Genomic DNA, 27,336 nt, shown 5'->3' with positions numbered 1-27,336 from the left:
GAAATAAGACAGGCGGCTGCAGTGATAAATGCCCTGTAGCGCCCCTGTTAATACACTGCTCCCCTACACGGTCGTAAATTAAAAATGTATCCTGAGTCAACCTGCCCAGTAAAATATGACTGTCAAACCAAAATACTCCCCTCAGTTCCTATATGCAGTCTATGATCAGTTCCTCCCGATTGTACACTCGTGACAGCACCACAGATGGAACCTGGAAGTGACACAACACTTTCACATGCTGTGAGACACTTCTGACCCATCTGTCATATCTACCAGAAAAAAAACACACTGAGGAAGTACACTAGATATACTACGGCACTGCAAGTCTGATAAGCCCTTGAGGAAGCTCAGTTCTTCAAAGGACAAAGAATAAAACAGATATTTTCTTAATTCAGGAGCACAAGACAGAAACACATGATGAAGTGTTTGGTTTCTAGCACTTTGGGCCGAATGCTAATAAAGGAGCGTGCTAGTCAGTTGACTGTGCCCAGTGCACTGAATATTCCTACTTTAACCGGTTAAAGCAACTGTCTTTATACATCTTTTTTTTGTGGAAATTTACAAAACCTTTTCTCGGCGTGGACAGTTTTTAAAGTGACATCTGCTGCGTGTCTTCCTAGACGTAATGACATGTAATGAGTCACACTGTCCCTTCCTTTATCTACCTTACACCTCTCCTCCCCCAGCGTTTCTCTCCCTGGCCATGTGCGCAGGCATTCCAGCCCCTGACCTCATTCTGACAGCTGACTTCCTCATGCCTTCCCACCCTCTTTGTCCCTCCTGTTTATCTCACCCCTGTCTGTTTATCTCACCCGACCCTCCTCATCCATCCCCTCTCTGGCCCTCCGCTCCCTGGCGCTGGAACGCACTGGAGTCTTGCCCTAAGCCTGCCTAGCGACTGGCGGGTCACAACTGGAGCAAGAGGTGAGGGTGGGAGGGGGGTGGTGGGGGAAACTCTCCAAGGTTAGCTTCCATCGACTTAGCGGGACAACCTCACTCCCTCAGTGAGTTTTCCAAAGCAGATGGCCGGTACTTGTTTGATGGAAACCAATAATAAATCAAAAGAAGCTGCAGGGGCGAATGAATGCATCGATGCTGTGAGGTCTGGGAGCAAAAGAAAAATGTGTGGATTCCAATGGAAAGGTAAACGGAAACACATGTATCCCTGTCTGAGCGGCTTGACTTGTCCGCTGCTAATTGGTTCTGACTCAGCAGGAAAGACCTTTAATGGCCCGCTGTCCGGTCTAGGCTCCACATCCATAAACATACACACACCTGTTCACTGGCACATGTACGAAGTGGCTCTTGTCTTACCTTTAGAGGAGGAGGAGCTGGCTTGGCGCTTGTTTAGGGCCCGTAGACCTTGTAAGGGGATGTCGCCACCCTCCAGGACACTCTTGTAAACATGGCGTTCGCATTCTGGAGCGCCGGGCTCACTCGAGGATGATCCTCCGTCCTTCTCCACCTCACTGTGTCCAGACTTGCTCGAGGAGCTAGACAGCGGTGAGAGGAACACAGACAGCTAGTTAAACACAGTCAAATTCATTCAAAGGAGTTCAGTTACATGTGTTTTATGATAACCAGAGGCACACAAATTGGGTAACGAGCTCTCATATGGTTCTTGTTTAGCATATCTTGAGGTAATTCCGGGCTTAGCAGACTTGTGGGAGACAGAATAATCAGAAACAGACAAACTTGAGCAAGAAAAGTGCAGAATTGGGAGGCTGTTGAGAGAAGGCATTAGCTACCACACATATCTTGGCATTCCAGGGAGGCCAAAGGGACACATTTCTAAAAATATTCTCTGAACATTCCCACATGGTGCATCAGCTCCTGCCATGCACCTGTACAACTGTCAGGTTTACTCTCTTTCACATGCCGCTCACGTGTTGCTCACGCTGCTCCTTTTATTCGTGCAGACAAACACGGCCGTTAAACTGACCGACTCAGGTATCATCTAAAAAACAACACATTTTCACTTGCGTCAGGAAATGTATTTTCCAAATGTTTTTTACACCTGCAGTTTTGCCAAGTCGGAGTCTTTACAAGCTTGCACAAATGTATGGATACATTACTCGCCTTGTTCACGACCTCGACACAAAAAGCTCTTTCATAGCGGTGTGAGCGCACGGCTGACTGCGGAGAGCCGTTAAAATCATGTTGGTTCTAGGTCACTTTTAAGAATTCACATAAATGCTAGACAGGAAGTCAGCAGGTCAGGAGCCATGCGAGGTGTAAGGACAATCTCTTGGGAAGGTTCAGGTTAAATCGACAGTATGCCGTCTGAATGCTATAATGAACTGTAATGTTTATCTGGAATGATGAGGAGCTCATTTAAATGCCAGTGGCTGAGCATGGACTATCACCACAGCTTTTATTGTGAGGCCATACAAACAATTTGCGATCACTAAGCAAAGCCTGAAAACACACATTTTTACTTAATTCATTCATCTAATCACTACACTGACACATATGGTTTTGTATTTTACAATTTTGATTATATATAAACAAGAATGTTCTCTGATTTCAAACAAACCCCAGAGAAGAAAAAAACGCATCCTGCCATAAACATATGTGCCTTTGAAGGAAGTTAGTTTATGACTTGAGGTTTCCTTTGAGAAGATTGGTTGAGTTCCACCAGGAACCTCTTCCTTACCAAATTACCAACAAATCAATGGATTTAAAAAAAGTAGGATTGGGAATCTTTTTTCAAACACTCGGCCACGATGACATAATGATTGTAGCAGATGGAAAGTTCTGAGCAGAAATGGAGGGAGGAAGTTTATTTTCCCTGGGCTGTAGCGGAGACGCTCAGTCCTAAATTCCTTACATTTTATTACGCATTCAAAAATAGAAGATGTCAATCTCATCGGACAAAAACAAGAAAGATCATGGGCTTGCTAATCTTTGTTTTAGCAGCAGCCAGCATCCTCTTTCATAATCCAGTTGCCGCTCACCATTCACACACACACACACACACACACACACACACACACACACACACACACACACACACACACACACACACACACACACACACACACACACACACACACACACACACACACACACACACACACACACACACACACACACACACACACACACACACACACACACACACACACACACACACACACACACACACACACACACACACACACACACACACACACACACACACACACACACACACACACACACACACACACACACACACACCCAATCAGAAGAAGATAACGGTTTTTAAGTTATACAGCAGCTGAGCGAGTTCCCTCTATCCCAGTGACATCCAGGTTGCTGTCTTTAAATACATCTCCACATAGCATGCATGCCTCCAACCTACAAGTACCCTGCCCCCTTAAAAACACCATGAAATAGAGACAGAGGACACACTGTTCTGAGAGCTTTCTGCCTTATTAACAGGATCTCCTCAGGAAGCAGGAGTCCCCCCGCTGAGGGTGGGCGAGCTCTCCAGGGTGGAGAAATCTCTTGCTGACATTTATCCCCATAACATTCCCTAAATGATCATCAGCATGCAGGAAGTAGGAAGCCAGATTCAAAGTATTGGATTAAAAAGGAGGCATGGACTTACTAGTGCTGCAGGTCGGAGGCTGTTTCCAGGGGGCTGAAAGAGGGGGCACTCTGCAACAAACCAAACAAAGAAGTCATTGATAGATCCACAGGAAGGTCTCCTCCAACTAGAACAGAGGCCGGAGCATTAGCTATGGTCAGATTCTCTCTTCTTTTCCTCTGCGCCGCTCACTCTCCGCTCTGGGTTTATGTCTCGAGCAGCCGGGGTTCTTAGCTTCTCTGGACTGGGCTTGGCATGGAGGAGTAAAGCGTGTGTTTTGGCCTGCATGCAAGTTGGAGAAAACAAGCGGCAGTGAGGAGAGTGAAAGGGGGGGGAGTGGGCGTGCAATCGGTCAGGGGGCGCCCATGCGGGGAGGGGGCTGTCACAGGCTCAGCCAATGGGCTGCTGTCTCGCAGTGAAGCCGTCTCTTTTGTCTGGTATTGAGTCACACATTACCAGTGGACCAGACCGGGGGACAATTAACCAGCTGGTGGTGTAAGCAGGCCGAATTACACACACACACACACACACACACACACACACACACACACACACACACACACACACACACACACACACACACACACACACACACACACACACACACACACACACACACACACACACACACACACACACACACACACACACACACACACACACACACACACACACACACACACACACACACACTTAATAGAGCCAAAAAGAGACACAAACGCTCACACACACAGAGAAAACATTGTAGAAACAGATCATTATAACAATGTTATAAAGACAAAGAGCACAAACACATTATACTAAAGGAAATAAGCTGCAAGCATGAAGTGAGTGAATAATGTTTGAATGGATACAAAAGTAAAAGTAGTGCGTGTTTCCAAGCAGATATTATCCTAAAAACACTGGCGTGGTCTCTCAGCGTGTTAGCACTCACTAGCATTTTGAATGGTTTAGTGCAAACTAATTTTAGCCCACTGTTTCTTTTGCTTTCCTCTTTTCAGACGTCACAGCAGGTAAAAATAACAGACGTGACACGGGCACTATGAATAAGAGCACAAGTGTTGTTTGCAAATACGATTGCACAATCCCCATCCCAGCCAGCCTGGCCCTGCTGTTAATACCACATCCACTTCCCCACGGCGCGGCCAAGGCTCCGCTTCCACGCACCGATGTCCAGACAAGGAGCATTCTCCACAGCCACAACATGCCTCTGCACTTAGTTGCCAGGGCAGGATGATCATTTATAACCTTTCAGAATAAATGCCGATCTTTACAAGAGCAGAACATCAGGCTGCCAGGTCTATAGTCTCATCTATTTATAAAGCCAAATGTTCCATGTCGGCTCGGGGGAACACGCCAGTGTCATTGAATAATCTGCAGCTCTTCCTCCTCTTGTATCCCCCCTCTTCAACTGATATCAGGGGGAGAGGATAGTGTCCTCTTGCATCCCCCTGGGTAACTGGGCTTAAACACACACAGCATCAGTGGAAAGTAAACAGGAAACAAGCATGGAAGGCTCTGGAGTAAAGGAATCTTAATCTGGTTATTTACAAGATGCCTGATTAGTGTCACTTAATGAACTTTTTCTTTACATAAAACAGTTTGAAACAAATCCATACTCTGATGTCCTTTAACATCCCATAGCTGTGACACTTTTTAGGAAGTTTATGACATAAAAGGAGGACATAGAATAAAGAGATATGCCAAAACTGTTATCAGATAAAGACACACATAAAGGATGGACCTCTCTTAAAGCGGTGACATATCGAAGCTGTCAATGGACAAGAGTGCAGGCCTCGGTGAGTCAGTGGAACACTGATGACAACGTTTCTGCAGAATTTCCTGTGCATGTTTCCTAACAGGTGTCTACTCAGAGCTGCTTTCATATTCAAAATAGCGATCATGAGTAGGTCATGGTAACATGAATCTCATTCTTTCCAGACAACACCGCATTTGTGTTGATATGTACTCATGAAAACAAACAGCTCCCCCAGTGTGAAGGGCCTGTTATAGCCGTGAGCGCCCCTCCCCTCATCTCCGCTAAATGCTTAAAGGTAACAGGCTAAGTGTGCAGCAGAGGTTAAATATGAAAGCACAATGAGCTGGCGGGCTTACAGAGTTGCCTCCTTTAGAATATGTCAGGTGGCGGTGGATGGTGTGTGTAACTCAGCGCTGAGACAGTGTGGCAGCAGCCCCTGCGTCAGCATATGCCCGACAGATGGAGTCACTCTGTTGGGTGCAGAGGGCTGATATGCTCTTCCTGACCGGAGCTATTCGTGGAATTCCAGCTAGCCATGTATATCGATGAGCCTGTGTTTGACCGTAACTGTCACCAAGTGTGTTTCCGGACTTAACCCAGAACTTATTAATATTAATCAAGAGGACCATTACTGTGATTAATACACACAGGTGTCAGTCTCACTCAGTGGCTATTAGGTGACTGGGAGTGGCCGCTGCTGGACGAGGAATGATGATTTGACAGGAAAGAAGAAGAGAAAATAGTGCAGTCTTGTTGGATTATCTACTGTGTAACTTACACTAAGCTCGCTCTTTAGAGGCATTTAGTTGACAACTTCCTAATTAGCAGTGAGAAACCACGAGAAGATGTTCTAAAGATGTGGGTCAGAGGAACTGTGAATACTGTCAATATGCTTAATTAGTAGAAGTTAACAGGTTAATAATAACTTAATAATCTTTTTTTAATTTTAATTATACGTTTAGTTGAAGTTACAGTAGTGACAACAAATATGCTGTCTCATTTGTTAGTGGTGAGATAATATACCAAAACATTCAAACTTAAAGGAGTTTACAGACATTTTTATAACTTTTTTTTAACCAGGCAATATCGTATAATTAAAGTTTTTCTTAAAGTAGATTTTTTTATTTTAGTCGAAATGTGTCTCTACCTTATTTAATTTGAGTTGACTATAAACGTCCTGATCAGAACAAGACCTAACTGAAGAAGAAGATAATTTAGTCTTTAGAGTATTTTTGCTGGTTTTAGTTTAGTTTACTCAAAAATATTGTATTTTTATATTAGTTTAAGTTTGTGTCCGTTAGAGGAAAGGTGTAGTGTCAAGAAGCAGGTGGCTACATATGCATACAAAATACATTTTTTAAAAACTGTGCTGTTTTCTTTTTCAGTAGAGATATATTATACCAACAAATAAAACTGAAGGGAGCTTACATAGATTTATATGGGTTTTCTTTAACAGGCAATATCATATCAGTTCAGTTTTTCTTATAGGATAATGTTTAAATTGTTTTGATTGCTTATATTTGTAATAACAAACCTGATAAGAATAAGACACCTAACTGAAACAGAGCCCTGAAAGGCCTATCCCTCTGTTAAACCACTGAGCACTGTGGTCAGCAGCCATATCACCCCTTCAGTAATACAGACTGAGTACCGATATGTCAATCAAACTCCAATGAGCCAGAGTGTCTGGCTGGGCCTTAAGGTCAAATACTGCGCATACCAGGTGCAGCTTTAGAAGTGACTTTGACATTAAACAGGAGCCAGTCATAAAGCCTGGCAAACATCTCGGCTGCCATGAGACAGAGTCCGCCCGGTTGCCTCCACTGCTAAACCTCCTCCACATATACCCTAACCTGGAACAGGAGACCCTGCCTCTGCGTCTGGCTGATGCTAGGACATGACCTCATGTTGAGTTAGTGGTGCCACCTCATATGATCCAGGGTGTGGCGGTGAGGAGAAGCAACATCTGCTTGTGGGCAGCCAGCGCCACACTCAGCCGGTGCCAACCGAGGCCCGAGGCATGGATTTGGCATGACATTGACACAGTATACTGCTGGAGCATGCCTGTGCCCGTTTGGGTATTTTGGTTAATAAACCAGATAGCAGACAGGCAGCAATTATTATATCAAGGCCCTGGGATTCTTTGGAGACTGAAGCAGCCTCTCCAAGTGAAGAGTGACTTCTGGACAGTGGTGGAATATAGCTAAGTACCTTTACTCAAGTACTGTACTCTCAAGTAGTAAGTACAGTAACGATTTGTGTCCTTAACTTTATAACTAGGTATTACACCTTTTACTTCTTCTCCACAACATCTCAGAGGTGAATATTGTAGATTTAACTGTGTTTCTTCTAGTAACAGTTAATTTGATATTTGAAGTCCCCTTCCTGTCCAGTGAAAACCATGTAGCATATCTCTAGATTTGTTGAGTTTGAATGTGTGTGATAAACTGAAAGAGGAAGTGCTCCTTTATGGGATGAGAGAAATATCCTACTTTTAATCTAAACAATTTGAAATGCCTTTAAGAAGAGTTATGAAAATGCAGGGCTGATTTTCTGACACAAATCCTCAATTGGTACATAGGGTTATTTGAAGGAAAGTGAAAAAGCTACAAACATTTCATTGAATATGGAGCATTTCTATAGTTTAAACTACATACAAAAGCTGTGATATTGATCCAAAAACATCACATAAAATGGTAAGATACTGACAGGGTAATTTTTTTAAATATACCTACACAACTTACTACTGCTTATACCTTGGATACTTTAACTTCGATTAGCTGATACTATTTAGATAATTTGACTTAGGTAAGGTTTTAAATACAGAAATGGTACACTTAGTATAGTGTTGTGCTTTACTTTTACTTTAGTAAAGGATATGAATCCTCCTTCCACCACTGCCAGGCTCTAAGTGTTATGATATGTTCGGTAGCTGGCAAAGAGCACATACAAAATGAACAAAACAATGTCTTTCTCTTGGGTGTTGAGTTAACAACATTAAAAAACAGGGATGCTACAGTTGGCAAGAGATACAAGAGCCTGTTGTAAAGAAAATAGGACCGTGAAAAACAGCACTGATCATTTAAGTGATTCTTCATCATGGACACCTACTGGAGTATTACGAATGTTAATCAACAATCAGCCTAAGTACATATTAGTTATTGAAATGGCACAGAGCTAAAGCCACAGATAATGTCAGAGCGTTTTCTGTTGTCTGAGCTGTTACATACACATTGCTGACACTTTTAAAGAGGTCTCAAATAGATATTTATAGAACACAACCAGACACACACATTCTTTTAAATTGTATGAAGGAATGATAAGGAATGAAAGCATCTATATAAAGGGCCTTAAAAAAAAAAAAGATTGCTGATTGCTGAAAAAATAGGGATGCATAAAATCAGTAGGAGTCTCATTAGGTCTCACATGGTAGTACATTTAGTTCAAGAGGAAACACGTTTCCTCTTATACATGCCGTCACTTGTTTGATGTGCTTGAGAAATAAAGACAATATTCAGAAAAATATTGCAAGTGAATTTGGGAACTGGAGTATCCTTACAGACAGACACAGTTTGTTTAGGCATTATTTGAACATGGATGTTATCACATGCAATAAAATATACTGCCATTTTTAAAACATCGACCACTTACCCCTTTCTCAAACTCCATCTCTGAAAAGAATTTATACCAAGGCTCATTCTTTACATTTACATCTTCTGGATTTACATCCTGAGTCTAGGGGCACGGCAACGAGAAGAGGAGGAGAGAGAGACAAAGAGAAGACAGTTCAGACAGGACAGAAAACACACCAAGAAAATGAGAATAATACATATTATATCGTTTGGCTTATGTTTTTACCCAACACCAGAAATGATCAGTAATACTATAGGTGTTTTCATTAAGGAAGCTAGCTACGGATTTTTTTACATCACAGTAAATAAAAGGATAGATTCAAATGTATTATTTTCGTCGAAAGACTATTAGTAATAAGTAATATAAGTAATAGTTTGCTACTTTTGAAAATCGCCTAATGCTTTCTTGCAGAGAGCTAGATGAGGAGATTGAAACCACTGCGTCTGTTTGATAAATAGGAAGCTGCAACCAGTTGCCAATTGGCTTAACACAAAGACTGTAAACGGGGGGAAACAGCTGTCATCGTTAAAAAAATCCTCATACCAGCAGCACATATAATCCCATTTTTTAATCTGTACAAAAACCTGAAGTTCTGTCGTCCCAGTGAGACTGCTAGGCAACCAACTGACACTGAAGGAAGTCCCTTTTTTCCAGCCAACTACAGTAATAGTCTGGCACAAAATTGTAATAGTCGCTTTAACCGTTCGGTTTTTGTGATAAAACAAACAAGGTCAACCACGTGTTGGTTTCCGTTTCCCCATTGAGAGTCCAACTTGAGGGGTTTCTAAAATCAATTTCAACCAGTCAGAACATTTTCTTTTCTTCTATTATTCTGACAGGACACTAATGCAGCATACATTGCTAATATTAACAATAGTGAACCATAATTCTACTTAATCCGTGATAAAGTCTTAACAAGAAAGCAGATAAGCATATTACCCTAAATGTCAAACATTTCTAACATATATTAGAAATATATACTGAACACAAAACATACAGTAAACTATGTTTATGTTTATTTAAGCGTCTTTGAGTTGTGAAAAGCGCTATATAAATAAAATGCATTATTATTATTATTATTATTATTATTTTAGCTGTACATTTATTCTGTTACTTTGATACAATATATACACATTGGTATTTGGTACAAGTACTGTATACACTGTATATTAATAAAGCAACAGATCACTGTACTTGTTTCTCTTGTACATGCTAGTAATATGATTCCAAAGTCTACTTAAGTACAAAGAGGGATTTTTTTTTATAAATGGCCTTAACTTTGGTAGAGAATTAATTCGATTTGATGGCTTAAGCCTCATATTAACCTCGGCTGAAGTTTTAATGCAATTTTGCAACTTTCCTATAGGAATTGGCTTGGACAGTACTGACAGGATTAAAATGTAAGCCACCATGAACTGTTCCAATGGACATATGCATATCAGGGTAATGCATTAACATAGGCCGGTAAAAAACCCTGTACCAAGTCAGGGTTAGAACTACATATTTAATGTTTCCATTTTATTCTTACCAACAGGCAAATACTGATGACGACCAATGAACACTACATTTTGAAGATAATCTTAAAATATATATTTTTGTGATGTCCTAAGGTAGTCAGTGCCAACACAACTTGAAGCTTCAGAGAATAAAAATAATAGAACTGACGTAGAAAATGACCGGCTGACGCAACAAGAACACTGACCCATAGTAAGTGAGCTTGTGATTGAAAACAACATTCTTTCATTATTGTGCAGAAGTCCCAGGATGAACTGGAGGGAACTCTCTCTAATGAGTGTGCCACCGGGATCCTGGCTAACAACATCTACTAGCTTGACGCAACAGAGCAGCAGACAAACAATAATTTCATAATCAACTACTAAATCACAATACTGATCACCTCCATGTCCTATATTATGTAAGAAGGACATGTGATGAGTGTATGTGTTCTCCTTTTGGTAATTAGAACACTGTAGATCTTGCCAATTATATGTGTATTATATTTAACAAAGCTCATCCTGAAGTGACAGTTCTCAAGGACACTGAAAAATGTCGTGCCATCTGATTTAGCGCAAACTGCTAAGGCTTGCGCTGAAAGTAAAGAGCATTACACTTCCTCTCTATAAACACACACACAGGATGTATGTATTGTGTCTGCTCTGGGATCCTCTCACACCGAGCTGCTTCGGCCGAATAACCTTAAATTGAAGAAAGGAAGACAATGGCTATCCCTGTAAGTGATACCCCCCTGCTGCCAAGCAGGATCATCTGTCACCGCAACAGGACACCCTTTAGGAATGTGGTGCACATGGTGAATTCAGACTACACATAACGTCGCCGCCTGAGCTGTTAGTGAAGCTGCCACCTGGGAGCTCGGATACAGAGGTGGTAGGTGGGGGGTGTGCATGAGGGCACAGCTTACACAACATGCACACAGAAAGAAGAGTAGAGACAGAGAGAGGGAATCAGGCGGCTAACATACCGTTCTCTCCAGCTTCAGCACCGACGATTTCCCTGGCTCGTACTCGAAGATGCTCTTGGGCTCGGCGCGGTACTTCCTGGTGTCTACCTTTTTATCCGGGGGCTCCCACTCGTTCCTGTGGAGAGGCGGGTGTCAGGGAGGGTTGGGGTGTGGGATGGAAGAGAGCCAATCCTTATCAAGTAGTCTCCATGGCAACCAGCAGAGGCTAAGATGGGTTTTTTTGTATTCAAACATGACGTGCGCCCTCATTATCCCCGCTCTCTCTCTCCTCTCCTGTCCCTCACTTCCACTAATGATGATATGACAGAAAATCCGGTCGAGCCAAATTGGTAATTCGATAAGGTAAACAAGATTGGACCCAGTGACATAAAACAGAGCGTGTCATTTCCTGGGAGAATTTCTTACTGTAACAGGCAGCCAAGGCTAAATGTAATACTAAACAGACTGGAATGAGACTCTTAAATAGGACATCTAACACCTATTATGGCCTCACAATAAACACTTTCTGTAATGACATTCTTTCTGAGAGTCAGAACATCTAGCAGCATTTTCTTTACATGTTTCACAATGCCCCCCTACATACATAACACCGGAGGGAAGAGGAAGGTCAGTCCTCAACATGTCATCTGCAGCTCTAGTGGGCAACAGTTTATCCTCCATCACCTGTCCTCCATCACCACTCCATCACTCATTTCTTAGAGCAGATCATTTTGTGTCGGTGCTGACATGTGTATGTGTTTGAGGAGGGGAGAGACTAATCACACCTCCAGCACAAACAACATGCTTGTGAAAGCCGCCTGGGACAAAAACAACATCAACAACAGGAGGAAGAAGACATTGTTTTTTGACCTGCTCTGCACTCGGGCTGTCCTTGACTTAAAGAACACTTATTAATGTAGTTAACTGACAGATCTGTGAAACTTTACAAAGAATTGTGCGTCATAATAAGTCAAAAAATATGTAAAATCTAAAACTAATTAAACAAAGAAATATAAGTCGAATAAGACTAAAGTGACCAATTATTCGACTCATTGACTTAAAGGGCTTCCTAGCACTGTAGGGAAATAAACAATGCAAACTGGTCATCAAAAGACTTTTAGGTCATGCTGTTAGAACATTGAATTACCACAAACATTACAGCCTGGTTTGATACCACTGGAACTCTTTTAAGAAACAGACATAAATATAATTTCTCTTCTTAGAGTTATATTCTTGGTGATTGATATCAGCATTCTGAGTTGTAAACAGCTCCTTTCTTCACTAACAATCCTGAACAGTGCTGTGCTTTTGTGTTAAACACCAAAGTGAAAGTCATAAGGACAGTTGGAGCAGGTGGAGGATGCTGACCTTTTGGCAGAGGGTTTGAGGGAAGAGGAGCGCCTTGGCACGGGCATCGAGCGGCCTCTTGAATCCATCACGGCGTCACTCTTAGAGCGCGGGACTGTTCTCACTGGAAACAGGCACACAAATACTGACGGTCATTGAAGCATCAACTGAAATATTACGGATGATTAAGAAGAGCGGATTGTGTTTGATTCACGAGTGTCATTTTAGACCAACCTCAACAAATACTAATAATGGATGATTTTGTATTTAAATGAAAGCCAAAACTCACCATCTTCCAAGTAACCAAAGGGAGTGGGACAATCATCTGAAAGCAGGTGCAAACAACAGCCAAAATGAATTTACAACAATCTGTAATCTGTTACAGGAAAGATAATAAACATAGCCCAAACCTAAATAATTCACAAGGCATTAAAACCACTCTTTTCCTGTGTTTTCCTTCCTGCCTCACACCTTCCATTAGGCATTACAGATTCATCAAACACAATCAAAGTGTGTCGATTCAAAGCACTTTACTGGAAGCATTACTGAGCTCAAAAGGGATGCAAGCATCGATCAAGGCTCTGAATAAGTAATGCTTTGTAAAGCAAAAAGGTCACGATTGCCACGTTCAAACTTATCTCTGAATAAGTAATGTATTTCTGTGTGACATAACATTTAAAGGGTAAGTCTCTACTAAACATTGTGGTCAAGCTTAGACAAATCAAACTTTGACATTAGTAGATTAAGCTTGTTAGGAGCGGTACGCAGTCTGAAGGTTGAATAGTGCCTGTAAGACCGGGCACAGGGCAGTACAGACTAAAGTGCAGGTCTGTAGCAGCATCTGGTGGCTACCAAAGCACGCTACATCCAAAGACTGCTCATGCTCTTGATGATAGCGTGTTTATGACATGTTTGAAAAATAAAGATTATTCACATCAATCAATTATTTGATGGTTAACAGCAAATACAAAAAAGCCATGAGTAATTGCTACAATTTGTTAAGTGAAAGTAGAATGGCACTACCAGGTTTCGTGCATCATCCTCCTCAACATGACTTATCAATGCTGTAATTAACCAGATAAGTATGTTTGAATCAAGATTATTAAAGCCTAAACCATTGTTTTGTGAGAGTATGAATTAGAAACTAACCCACAAACGTGGTTTTTAACGACATGGCAAAACATTTAAGGGTTACTCCGGGCAATTTGATATGATAATTCTATAAAATTGGGGGACTTACAAGAGACAGATTCTGTAAAAATGTATGCAGCAGAAGCTGAGATATCCTGATTTTTTCCCCTTAATAAAAGCTACAGAAACACTGACTACATTTCCCATAATGCAACTCTCAATTGCCAACCGGCAGTTTGTAACTACGAGTTATTTTCCAATCATGTGGACCATTTGCGTGTGTAATTCCCTCCCCCTTTCAAATCTGTCTCTATAATAAACTAGCACTGTTGGACTTCGTCAGGGTTCTTACTTTGAACAAGTAAACTGACCCAAATGTGGCAAATTAGTGAACTGTCATTACATTACATTACATTAATGTCCCATATAATACGTTAAAAAAAGTGTACCTCTAACTGTTTTTGTACCAGCACAGATTTGGACTTGTCATATTAGGAAAAGCCTATGTGTCGCTAATAACGTTAATGATGACTCTGCTCTATTCAAGTGCGGAAGTGGGTCATGAAAGACTGACAGTGAGCCAATACGAGGCTCTGACACAGAAACAGCTAAATGGCATTCAGCCATCACTCATTTTATCCTTTTACACCTGTGCTTTTCTTAATGTCACATGTCATATTGTCTGTAAAATAAAGCCCTTTAAATCCAAAAGCCTAGTGATGTAGAAAATGTCCCAGGACAGCAACACAGGAAGTGTGCACGAAACCTGCAGTTCATATAAAACGGCGCTATGTTATGGAACGGATGTCGGGAAAGATTGGGTAAAAGCCATTCAAATACTTGAGGCCATCTTTAAGATATTTTGTTTTTCACAGGTTAAAACACAGCTCAAGTATTTGAAAGGGCCGAGGATGGCTGCAGATCAGTTATTAAGCCAACAAGAGTGGAGTCACTGTCAGCGGATACCTTTCGATTTCATCTGAATATCACAGTTCTCGGGGAAAATGTAGGTGGGACGGTAAGGGTTTTCCTCAATAGCCTCTGAGCACAGTGATGGAGAGACAGAGGACAACATGACAAACAAACATATTAACACACACATATAGAAACACACACAGGGCTTGGACAACAGCACAGGAACATGATAGACAAAACTGATCCCACATACAAAAAGTAGATTTGATAAATGTCTCTTACCAGGTATTTTGTGGATCTGCTTGAACATTGTCTTGTACCAGTCTTTGGACTTTTCTGTGTTCTGAAATGGAGATGTGGAGACTTTTCATTAATAGTTGAGGATGAACCATTAGCCGGAGAGGTAAATGAGAAAACAATTCAATGGTACATTTTTCTAAGTCTGATCTAAATTGTTTTCTCTTGTGACATATGAACAGGAGAAAAAAAAGGTTTTGGCAGATGATTTGTTTTTATAGGATAATTATTTGAGTTTGTTTTTGTAATACTAATTTGAGCCACAAGAGGCTTACCCCATGTTATAAATAGGAGTAAAAGTATTCATATTGTCTTCAAAGAGAGTTTCAATTTCTCTTTGCAATCTGAAAACAAAGTAAACACGTATTGTGGATAAGCCGGTTTGGTTATTTATTTTAATCATTTAAACATACATTGTCACCCACCCGTCTGTACTTCTTTTCCCCAGCTGTTGACATTTCTTGAAAAACTTAAAATCATTATATACAAGTAGAAGATTTATTTTCGTGTGATCATAAATCAATAACACAGGAGAGAAAACAATTTTGATCGATTAAAAAAAGTATTACCAAATCAAAGAAACATTTCAGAAATACAGCAAAAATCAACAACTGACTATATTACAAACACGTTTGGTAACATGCTTTAAACAATGTTTTTACTGTTACATCAAAGGCCCATTTATCATATGAACAACACACCCTCTAAACATCCGCAGTGAGTAGATTTATCTTCATCTGACAGGCGGTTGTGTTGCTTACCCGTACAGGCACAATGGGCTTGTTGACAGGACTGAAGTCAGGGGAGTGCAGAGACAGCCGCAGCCTCTTCAAGTCCATATCATCCGGACTGACCGAGTCCCTCCCCGGATCAGGGCTTTTGTCCCTTTCTGGGGTTGGGTCTGTGACAAAAACACATCAGTAAGCCAGACAAAAGTTCATAGAGCATTTATAGTGAAATGACTCATGGCACTAAAGTATTGCATTGAATTACAGGACATTAGATATACAGATAATGTGGGCTGCGTATAGCAAATGACAGGCGGGATGAAATTAAAATACAAGCATGAATGACAAATAAGTGTGATGTGTGTTAGACCTGAGGCCAGAGGCCTGTGCTATGAAGCTGGTTTAACATAACCTGGATATGTTTGAGTTACCCAGTTTACCTAAGCGGTCCTACGACGCTGGTTATCAACTCGTTAACTCAAGCCAGGGTTTCTCTGTCCAGCTGAGTGCACGTTCACATGAAAGGGGCGGGGTTAGCAACATTTGACCTCATACTTCCTCAATGTAAAGTGAACTATAATATTAGACAAATATGAAGAAGTTACACTTTAAACATCCATGACTTAAACACTTTATCCAGGATAAAAGCCACAGAGCTGCACCTGCAAGGTGAATACAGCTGTTAAAAGAAAAAGTGTTTGAATGCGTACATTAACAGGTTTATGATATCACTGCCACGTCTAAGACACGATCTGACTTTAATTACATTTGTCTCGAGTGTTTCGTCAACTTAAAATAATACTTCTGCATACAGTATGTGACACTGTAAGTGTTGCACGGCCAGATACGGCTCAAGAAGCTGACTCAGATAAGAAAATATATGATACATTATGATGTGATATGATGTGATATGAATGATCATTTTTGTTACCAGCTGTATTCACCTTGCAGGTGCAACTATGTGGCTTTTATCCTGGATAAAGTGTTTAAGTCATGGATGTTTAAAGTTTAACGTCTTCATATTTGTCTAATATTATAGTTTACTTTTCATTCAGGAAGAATGACGCTGCGCTGTCAGTACTCTTGTCCATGTTTGTGATTGGTCAAATGTTGCTAACCCCGCCCCTTTCATTTGAACACGCACTCAGCCGGACAGAGAAACCCTGGCTTGAGTTACCGAGTTGATAACCAGCGCCGTAGGACCACTTAGCGAGATCGCGTTTGTTTTGGGTTAGTTAAGCCAGATAACTCAAACATATCCAGGTTATGTTGAACTGGATTCCTAGTACAGGCCTCTGGTTCCAAAACTATAAACTTTATTACGGGTTTCCAGCTATATGGAAAATGTATGGGTACCGCATGTCATGTGCCCCTGATCAAATAAATATTTTGCCTTTTATACATATAATTCTCTAGATTTTGCCTCACACAATGTATTCTGTACCACAAAAAAAATTGAATTTATGATAATACAATATCATAAATTGAGGGAAATGTATGTAGCAACACTTGCCATTGCATAAAAGGCTTGACATATATCACAACAAATGTGAAATATATAGAAATATATTTCTTGTTTTTGCATGACTGCTTACTACGTGTCACCAAAATCCTTTTCACCCCCTATTCTCTTGGAACTTTCTGTTGTTGTTCCCTCATGACAGTAAAGCCTTGATAACAACAGCTGACCCCGAAGGTAAACACTGCATCACATTATGCAGCATGTGACAGTTGGCCGCATGAATGAGATGTCTCAGGTGTCAAGTAAGTGGATGAAAGTGTTAATCTTTATCTGGCAACGGACACAAAATGAAATCTAGTGTGACGCAGGTCTTAAATTAGCATCATATTAGAAAAAAAAAAGACAAACATACATAACATAACTCGTAGCCTTGATGTTTCTCTATAGCCTGGGACATTCTTGTCAGCAAATAAACGTTTCAAATATTTTCCAACACGTTGACACATAAAACATGACTCATTCACTTCATCAGGCATGTGGCATTTAGCCGGCTGTGTCAAGGCAGTGGGAGGGTGACAGATGCTTCAGTTGAGTAGAAACAAATATTGCGCTGTAATAAAACTACGACTGCTGAAATTAAAAATAAATTACAAATAGAAATCACCAAGACCCCAGCGCATACCTTGAAAATGAGAAAGATGCTTTTGTTGCTCTGTGGTGAGAGAAAGACAAGGACAAGCACAGTGAAATGTGACTGAACAGTGAAGCCAAAGTGAGACATCATGTGTGACACAGAACAAGAGAAGGCTAATGGATCACAGAGTAACATAAAGCTAGGATGCACCAATGCATGCAAAAGACAGGTGTGCTCACCTCTGTTGTGTTGCAGCAGGACTATGGTGGGGTTCACTGTGCTCGTGCAGGGGTAAACAGAGCCGGGGGGAGACGAGACACAGTTCTGGATATCACTGGACCATAGAGCCTGGTTTTCTTTTATGCTCTCTGGTGATTTTTCCTGAAAATAACAGAAAGTACGCCATTTAATTAATACAATAATTAATAATAATAATATTAATACAAAGACCTCAAAATAAACAGATCACACAGCTCTTATAGTAAGATCCTATTGGGTGAAATTAAACGTACCTTGCACTGAGTGTTATTTACAGGTGGTAAATCAGCTGTGATGTTGCTGCCTCCCTCTGCCAATCCTGCTTTAGAGCTGTCTCCATTAATCTGGCCTTTCCAGTCACCTGAAAAGAGTCCAGAACATTCTCAGTTTGACAGCCAGCGCAGCGGGAATAAAATCACTTAGGATGACACTAAAAAGTACTCAGCATAACAGCTATCAAATAAATCTCCATTTCTTTCCGCAGGGCGTGAATGCTTTGCTTGGAGGTTTCCATGCACAGAGATGTTAATATGCCCAGGAAAGGGAAAAAAAGAAAAGATACTCCCACAGTTTTCTGAACTTTCTGGTCAGAACAAAGAGTCTATTCAGCGAGCTGCAAAGGCTGTTTGTTCCGATGGCCTTTATATTCTCTACAACAATTAAAGCATCTCCCAAAAAGCCTTGGCCGGCCTCCAGTCCGGTTCCAATGTGCTCCACGTAACAAACAGGCCCACAGTTGCGGCCCCCTGCTCCAAAGTGCAGTGGGAAGTCCGCAACAATAAAGCCCTTTGACACTCGCATGAAAATATGAGCAATCGGCCTTTAAGCCCACCAACTGAGCACACACTTCAAAACATGACGACTAATATAATCCTGACATCCAAAGAGACCTGTGAAAGGCATGTGGGGAATTCTAACGACATGATGGCATTCTTTTTAAATTACGGCAACGTTCACAGAGTGTGTCCTCATCGCACAGTGACGTGCCCTGTTTTCATACGGCCGTGAAACTGTTACTGTCCCACAAATATTCTTTCCTCATGTGGAGAGTTGTTATGAAGCAGCTGTGGCATTCGCTCGCACTTACTTGGCGCTGTGATGACGTTTGGCTCTCTGCTGATGCAGCCCTCCTCGTCTATATGGACCAGGGTGGCCCTAAGAGTGACCACTCCTTTCCCTTTGCACACTCTGCTGGGGTCCAAATCTGAAGAAAATGAAAAATAAGAGCATCATCTCCGCAGCTCCTCATTGTTCTTGTTATATTTGGTTTGCTGGAAATCTAAGTTATTGCTACCTCATGCCCCAAATGACGGAAATAGAACTGTAACATCAAAACCAGGCCATCAAATTAATTTCCTGTCCTGCAAAACTAATACAGAGCTGGATGTGGAGCAGCTGGAGATCGTCCCATCTCAACACAGGTTATTAAAGTGACACCACGTTGTTAACAAGTGAGTTTTAAGAGTGTCATTGCATGTTTTCTATGAGAGTGTGAGGCGTCCCACTGTTGTAGGCCCTGAAAGATTGATGAGGCGAAGGGATATCTAACCTGCGGCAAGAATCAGGTCAGGAGAGCCTTTCATGGTCTTCAGAGGCGTGATCCGGACAGCGGAGACTGATCGAGGACCGCGTGGGGCTTTAATACAAACACAAAACACACACAAATCTCATTCAATTCATAATCTAGAAGTTGATAGAAGGAATTCAAGATGTAGAGAGAGCATACATCATTCCATTAAAAGCTTTAAATGAACATTTTTGTGTCTGCTTGTGTGAATGGATGAAGAGGTGGAAAAGTACTCCGTTATTTACTTAACCCTAAGATGCATAAGTGGGTCTTTTTTGACCCGGTGAGGTGGTTTTCTTAAGTATCTTTGTAATTACATTTTTTTATAATTTCATATTCCAGCAATTCCTCCAAAAACATGTTTTGGATATCATGCCATTCACATTTTAAATTTAAATTTTAAGAAATTGTAGTTTTTGTATTACTACCCTAAGCTTCCATAAGTGGGTCAAAAATGACCCACATGCATTTTCTATGGAATTTCGTTTTTTTTCTAAATGACAAAAATGGCATAAGAACACATATTATTCTAATACGGGTCCTTTTTTACCCACTTATTAGGGTTAAGAAAAGTAATACAACAGTATAACATTATTCTATTACAATGAAATGTTCTGCATTCAAAATGCACTCAAGTAAAAGTACAAAAGTATATCAACATATACTTAAAGTACTACAACTAAAAGTAGTAATTTTTGCAGTTTGGTACTTTACAGAACCATATAATAAACGATTGTTCTATAATTATTGATGCATTAACGTGTTCATCACTTCCCTGCATGGTAAATGTAGGGTTTGATTGAATTAAAAGTTGATATTCTGCTGGGTAGCCTACGCTATAAAAACATATAATGGTTTATTACAAAAATATTAGTACTTAATATTTAAAGTGAATGTAGTAGAGTTAAAAGCATAAAGAAGCATGATGTCAAAAGACTTTAGGGAGTTACAAGTATCTAACATTTCTTATTAGATACAGTACTTGAGTACATGTCTGAGTGCTTCACCAGCATTCAATCAAACCAAAAGCACTGAAACTACTCCAGACTGAGATGACTTACTGGGAGTCGTGCTCGGTCTCACGCCGCCCCCTTCTGGAGAGCCCTGGAGAAGAAACACAGGGATACAAATATTCAACTCAGTGTTGTCATGGAAAGCTGCTGATATGAATTATACTTTAACCTGAAGATAAACAAAAATGCTTGGTACAGCAACACAAGGCAATTTACATGTCACAGACAGTTGAATCAATACTGATGTTTGTACGAAGCAGTTAAGAAGGTAAGCGTGAGTTTATTTTGACCTTTATTGAAGAGCTCATGAAATATCAGAACAATGTGAAAAATGATAAGCATTGTTTGTTAAGGGCAAAATAGCTTTGTCAAAGTAACGTCTTTTTTGTCCACAACCTAAAGACATTCAGTTTACTGTCATAGAGGAGTAAAGAAACAAGGAAATATTCACATTTAAGAAGTTGAATTAAGAACATTTTGACAATTTCTTTATAAAAAACAATGTGACTACCAGCAGATATCAGTATATAAAAAGGTACGTTCGGTACCCGGGCCATTGCTTTGCTGCAGTCTGCCTTCAGCATGCAGTGTATTTTATTATGGAAGAGTGTGTGGCAATATTAGGTATATAGAAGAATCATTGAAAGGGCTGGCTAGGCTGTCGCTTCTACTGTAGGGAAAGTGGACGCACTGCAACCAATAGCTGTAATTGGGGAACAGCTAATGAAATTGTGGTAGTACAATGGTTGGGTTACACACAGGTTACACACTGAAATGAGATACAATGGTTCCAGACAGGAAGACGGTGAACCTCCAGTCATCAAATGTAGTCTATGACACACAAGCTTTAACTGTGTCATTAATAGAAAATGTATTGCTTTATAAAACAATGACAATCAGATGATGTACTGTCCAATCCGATTGCAGAAAAAGGAGCAAACAGCAAGACAATATGTTGACTGTGTCCTAACAATCTAATATCACTGTTCCTCATGTGCTATTTCATTATGATATCTATGATCACAAAGCCAAAAAACTATCTAATCAAGGATGGCAACAGCTGATACATGTGAAAAGAATTAGGGAAGGGATTGTCTGTGGATTGTCTTTAAATCATTTTAACTACAATGGAGACTCTTTTATTAATCAAAACCAGAGGTGGAAAGAGTACTCAGATATTTTACTCAAGTAAAAGAAAAATAATTAGGGCCCCTTTAATGTGTTCATCACAGCTGGTAACGGTGGAGCTCATTTGTATTACGTATATGCTGCTGTTGCATATCTTAACCTATAAATGATGGCAATGCTTTTTTAATAGTTGATTTATATTTCATATTAGCCAATAAATTCGATCTATTAAGTAACAAGTGAAGAAGTCAAATACAGGAGTAAAAAGTATAATCTTGGGTTCTAAAATGTGTAAAGTATGAAGTAATGAAAGACTTTAATTAAAAGTACCCTAAAAATGTACTTAAGTACAGTAAATATATATATATTTATAAATATATAAATGTACTTCACTACCTTTAATCTCTGGCTAAAAACTAGTTAAAATGTAAAAAACTTAACCGCGGACAAGAATTCAGTAGTTTAAACTTTGGCATGACAAACTGCACTTTGCATGGCTTAAGTTTAGTTTGGGAGGAAGCCCTTGACCAATGAAATGAATTCAAATATAAATCTGTGTTCCCCTTTAAGGACGGGCAAGAGGGGGGGGGGGGGGCTTTAGAGAGAACAAACATATGTTAATCTGAGCTGCATCAGTGGAGCATGCAGAAGGAACACCAGGTCCACCAGAACAGTGTCTGTGAAACACTTCCCACTGCTCCGTTGGGCTTCTTTGTGCTCAGCCAGCACCGCTGATTTAGGAGACGTCCCCATTTAAAATGCCAAGGAAAGGCTGATTGAATTGACACAAAAACATTAAAAAAAAAGCAATCAAACTGTCACACAGACGAACACAAATAATGTTTTTTGTTTGCAGGCTATTGATAATGGTAATGGGAAAAACAGGAAACTCATTAGAATGTCTTCTAACTTGTGTGTTTGCTAGTTAGCGTGGGACTGCGTGTGCACTGTGTTTACACAAACGGCGGTAAATAAGCCGACCTGCAGAACAGGCAGGGGACTTATGTTCCAGCTGGAAACCTCCACAAATAGGCCCTAAATGGATGAGGGAAAATGGGAGCGATTCCAAATAGGTCCCCCGGGACACCAAGCTAAAAACCTTTTAAAAGCTCTTGCAGCCTGAGCTGAGCTGTCCCAGAGCACCAGGAGCTCTTTATTTATTTCCCTTCTCTCTTTAATAAAGTCAACTTGCTTCCTGACCCCCTGCATCCCGGGGAGACAACGCATCAATGCTCTCATTTCCAAAACCATTAACAGGCATTCATGACACTTATCTCAACCCTACTTCCGTTGTATCCTCGGATGAACCCCAACATTGTAAATATACAGTATTAAAGGGAGTATTCAATCCTCTCACACACAGACTATATGATAGCTAGTGGGAAGATGACAGCTTGCAGCGTTCACCACACTGTATAAACACACAAGAGCAGAAATCATCCCTGGCCTTTTTAGGAAGAGATGCCTCAGAGCAGAGCCGTGCAAAAACACTCCTTATAATCAAAAAGGCTTTTAGATGTCCCTGCTTCACAATTTTACAATTCTCTATGAACACAAATGGATTTGATGAACACTCACCATTATTTATATTCTGTAATGGGAAAGAAAAAGATTATTTGCATTTGATTTTCTTTCGTCTATATGTTGCAATTTTGTATCCAAAATCTACACTTTGGATTGTTTTTGAATGTATACCTCTAAACACCTATATTGGAGGTTTAGGGGGAAACTTCCACCACATAATAAATACAAATATTGTGTTGGGGAAATATGACTATAGATTGAAAGGATAAGTCCATCTGAATGTAAGTTTTCAAAGAAAATAACATTGCAAATCCAATCTCTTTGGAAAAAAACAAATCACTGAAAGATATTACAACACGGGATATAAGGGATCCATTCTGGTTAGATAGGGGGTATACATCTAACTCTAATTACATTTATTAATGTGTATTTGGACTGTAAACAATTTAATTGCTTAAGATCATGTTAATCATATACGTTTTGTTTTAACTCTTGACATCATTTAACTTTTTTCAAAAATATATACGTACTGTCATAGCATCAAACTATTGTGTGTATGTGTCGTTTTTGCCTTTAGTAAGTACAGTAAGACGGAGTAGCTCAACAGATACAACTATTACCTTTTTAAGGTTTAAGCTCACACTCTCAAAATGGGGATTCTTGGTAAACTGACACATCATGATCTGACAAATGACATGAGACCAACTCTCATAACAGTAACACCAGGACGAGAATCAAACAAGCATTTGAAGAACACAAAAATGGCTACAAGTGATCTCAGACATATTCTGGTTGTCTCTTGAGACTCCAAATTCTCACACCTGAGAGACTTTGTATAAACTTTGTCTAACAGGTGTTTTATTAATGCACTAAAATGATCAGTCAAGATTCCGGGAAATCCCAGCAAATAAACGCCCTCACCGTTCAAACCATTTGCACCATTACACACAGAAATATAAATCTCCCACCAAATACTCTTGGGTGTATCTAAAATACCTTCCAGAACAATAAACTTCCCAACACATCACCGCAGATCTGGGGCGGGGGGGCATTACCTTCTGGATGATGAGCACAGCAAGTCCTTATTCCACAATCATCAGGTCCCTCTGAAGCCTCCTGGGGCTCCGGCTGAGCTTTGAGGCTCTTGTTTGGGCGGGACAGGTCCCAGCATTGACCTTGACCCTCGCTATGTAGGGGGTCTGTTTGTTTTTGACAACAGGCGTGCCCTGATGGACTTGTCACCACATGCCACCTGGGAATGTTGCACCCACTCAACAACTGTGCAGACCACCATATAAAATCCTTCCACCCCCTCCAAACGCTCTGTAGAGACAGAAGACGAGAGACAGACCAACAATGGAGGACGGCTGGAATTCGCTACTGGATGACTCAGCCGTCCATAAGGTTTTAATACTTCAGTCAACCTGATGAAGTTACTCAATGAGCTTTACTGGTTCTATGCTAATGCGTGATTAGATCTATGATATCAAAACATGTTCTGAACATGTAGATGTATGTGTATGTTGATACTCTAGTTTGAATAAATACTGCAACTTTTTTGTCAATTAATATCAATATTAATGCTCCAGTTATATTAGTTAGATTAGATTGTCAAACCTCTCATCTAACTCTCGGAAAGATAGAAAATAAGTGCATTCCCGCAACTGTTGAAAAGTTCCCTATTGTTAAGGAATAATATTTTAGAGATACATTTGTTTCAGTACTAAACTATGTTTTGTTTTGAGAGCTGATACCAATGTTTTTTAGAGCAAGATACTACAGAAAATATTCTTTCTAACAGCTGATTTGATGTCACTGTGATTATAACGAAACTTGTATCTCTTTAGATGTTGGAAAAAACAAATGGATGTGACCCAACACATTTGTCTGACCCTAGTCATTATATATATTATTTTTAATTAGTATAAAATAGATTTTTCCCGAACTGCTTTATGACTCCAGCGGACCAGAGCAGCAACAATCAGTTCATCTGAATCAGCCTCCAGCTTCTGTCGGTCTCCCCCCCCTGTGAAAACTAAACAAAGGTGGGGTGGTACCAAGTTGAACTATGATGTATTTCACACAGGGGGTCTCTGTGTCGCAGTCAGAGGCCGCCTTAAAAGTGAGCTATGTTAACACAAAAGAGCTCTCTCCACACGTTCAGCTGTACTGTGGACGGACAGAAAGGGCTGTTACATAACGCCGTTTGACTTCTGCTTTGTGAACAAATGGCAGAGAGGAGAGAAGCTATCCAGCGCTGAGCGTGGATCCCACCAAACAGCTCCAAACATGGCTCGAAAGGGCCGCTCCGGAGCAGCAGCTTATCCCCCTAATTGAGAATAGCCCCCCCCCCCCCACACCTACCCCTCCACCCTCCCAACTCTATTCCATAAACAGCTTCCACGCTGGAAGGCAGCCTGGGATTCTACACATTCCTCCAGGAAGCTATTTGAAGTTCATTTCAAACAACTGCAGCATAAAAGGAAATGTATGTAACATCAAAAGTGGTGTCATTATAGGCCTGAGAGCAGGATTACGCATCCATGTTGATAACGGATGGAGCTTAAAATGAATCTATATGAATATCAGAACATCCTTTGAACCTCGCCTAATGAAATACCACTTCATTTGTTTGTAGTGATCCAATGGTATCACTTTGATATTTGAGGATGTTTGTGACCTTTAGGACTAAAGTGTCCTTTTTTCGGAGGCAAACGAAGCTCCCATCATGCCAGCCAATGAAAGATGTGTCTCAGCGCTTGGAGAGGCTCGCAGCCTGCCAGCGTGTCCATGAGAAGCCCTGACAGATTTTGGACGTGACCATGGCCAGATTCCCGGGACAGAGGGAACACTTGGCTGACACGTGTGAGGGTCCTGGGGAGGACTGCAGTTACAGATGCTGTGTTACAGAGCCAGCCTGCGTATACTGTGCCTTCTAGGCTTTTAGAGGCAGTGTAATAAGAATGTCAGGGAGCTGACAGTGTACCCAGAGTGATACATCTTCTTCACAGCAAAAGGCTCCAGGCTGCTCTCCAAGAGTGAGAGAGCTTGGCTCACAAGCCCCGGAGTGAGGATAAACATTCGACTGAATATTCAAGCAGCCCCGAGGTGTCTCTTTAAGGGGCTTTTGGTCGTTTTCTTGGTAGGAGCAATACGAAATTCAGAGAAGCTTATGAGCAAATGGGGATATTTAACTAGTATGCACTATGCAGTAAGTGATACATTTGGGAAAGAAATCCACAATAATGGTAATATATCAATAATGGAATTGAGATTATACACTGCCATTTAATATTTTAAAAAATGAGAAAACATGCTTTTAATGAATCGTTTTTGTAGGCTCCTGTACAGGTATGGTTACAGACTCACACTCCCCCAAACTACACTTCATTCTGGTGAAATAATTTGGCAATTGCAGTTGGAAATGGTCTTTAATGGCATTTCAATTCTTGTTTAAAGGCCCATAATGTTTTTGTTATGTCGCAGTGACTTTGACCCTTTGACCATCAAATTCAATTCAGGTCATCCTTGAGTCCATATCTTACTTTGAAGATATTCTTAAGAGGTTGATGGGATATCACGACATTCGTACTTAAAGGACAACCTTAAAATGCTATGTCTGCTGATACATCTGGTGCAGGCATGGAGGCATAAGAAATGGCTGTATAACCAAAGTTAAAGATCATTTTGGCATTATAAATATAATCTTTGAAAAGACTTCTAAAGACATTGTGATAATACCGTTCTCTTGAATTATTTTGTCCGCCATAATCGTGTTGTGAAGCTATTATCGTGAGTGCTCTATTTGCAGATGTGAGTAACAGTCACTCATGATGCTTTAATGTCATCACTAGATAACGAGCTCAGCTGTGCACATAGGATTCCTCCTGGCTTAGACAACGGGCCGC

At 40.6% G+C, this 27,336-nt stretch overlaps 1 protein-coding gene across 11 annotated transcripts in view; it reads right to left on the bottom strand.

Moving 5' to 3' along the window:
• Positions 1-27,336, bottom strand: part of sorbs1 (sorbin and SH3 domain containing 1) — a 42,705-nt gene that overhangs the window by 11,013 nt on the left and 4,356 nt on the right. For 6 of the 11 annotated variants that reach the window (XM_079688627.1, XM_079688635.1, XM_079688634.1 and 3 more), the window contains exons 2-16: positions 20,825-20,867; positions 19,746-19,832; positions 19,284-19,400; positions 18,451-18,557; positions 18,178-18,319; positions 17,987-18,016; positions 15,876-16,015; positions 15,100-15,160; positions 14,869-14,943; positions 13,061-13,096; positions 12,793-12,895; positions 11,446-11,560; positions 8,985-9,068; positions 3,596-3,645; positions 1,315-1,493 (exon numbers count right to left, since the gene is read on the bottom strand). In XM_079688627.1, coding sequence (XP_079544753.1) covers positions 1,315-1,493; positions 3,596-3,645; positions 8,985-9,068; positions 11,446-11,560; positions 12,793-12,895; positions 13,061-13,096; positions 14,869-14,943; positions 15,100-15,160; positions 15,876-16,015; positions 17,987-18,016; positions 18,178-18,319; positions 18,451-18,557; positions 19,284-19,400; positions 19,746-19,779 — 1,273 coding nt within the window. In that variant the 5' untranslated portion in view covers positions 19,780-19,832; positions 20,825-20,867. Of the gene's footprint in view, positions 1-1,314; positions 1,494-3,595; positions 3,646-8,984; positions 9,069-11,445; positions 11,561-12,792; positions 12,896-13,060; positions 13,097-14,868; positions 14,944-15,099; positions 15,161-15,875; positions 16,016-17,986; positions 18,017-18,177; positions 18,320-18,450; positions 18,558-19,283; positions 19,401-19,745; positions 19,833-20,824; positions 20,868-24,483; positions 24,587-27,336 lie in introns of those variants that run through there. The other 5 variants (XM_079688631.1, XM_079688629.1, XM_079688630.1 and 2 more) reach the window with 4 other exon arrangements.

The sequence above is a fragment of the Notothenia rossii genome (genome assembly GCF_949606895.1).
Source record: "Notothenia rossii genome assembly, chromosome: 6".
Lineage (NCBI taxonomy): Eukaryota > Metazoa > Chordata > Actinopteri > Perciformes > Nototheniidae > Notothenia > Notothenia rossii.
The sequence above is the reverse complement of the archived record's forward strand: the minus strand, read 5'-3'. Positions and strand labels throughout refer to the sequence as shown.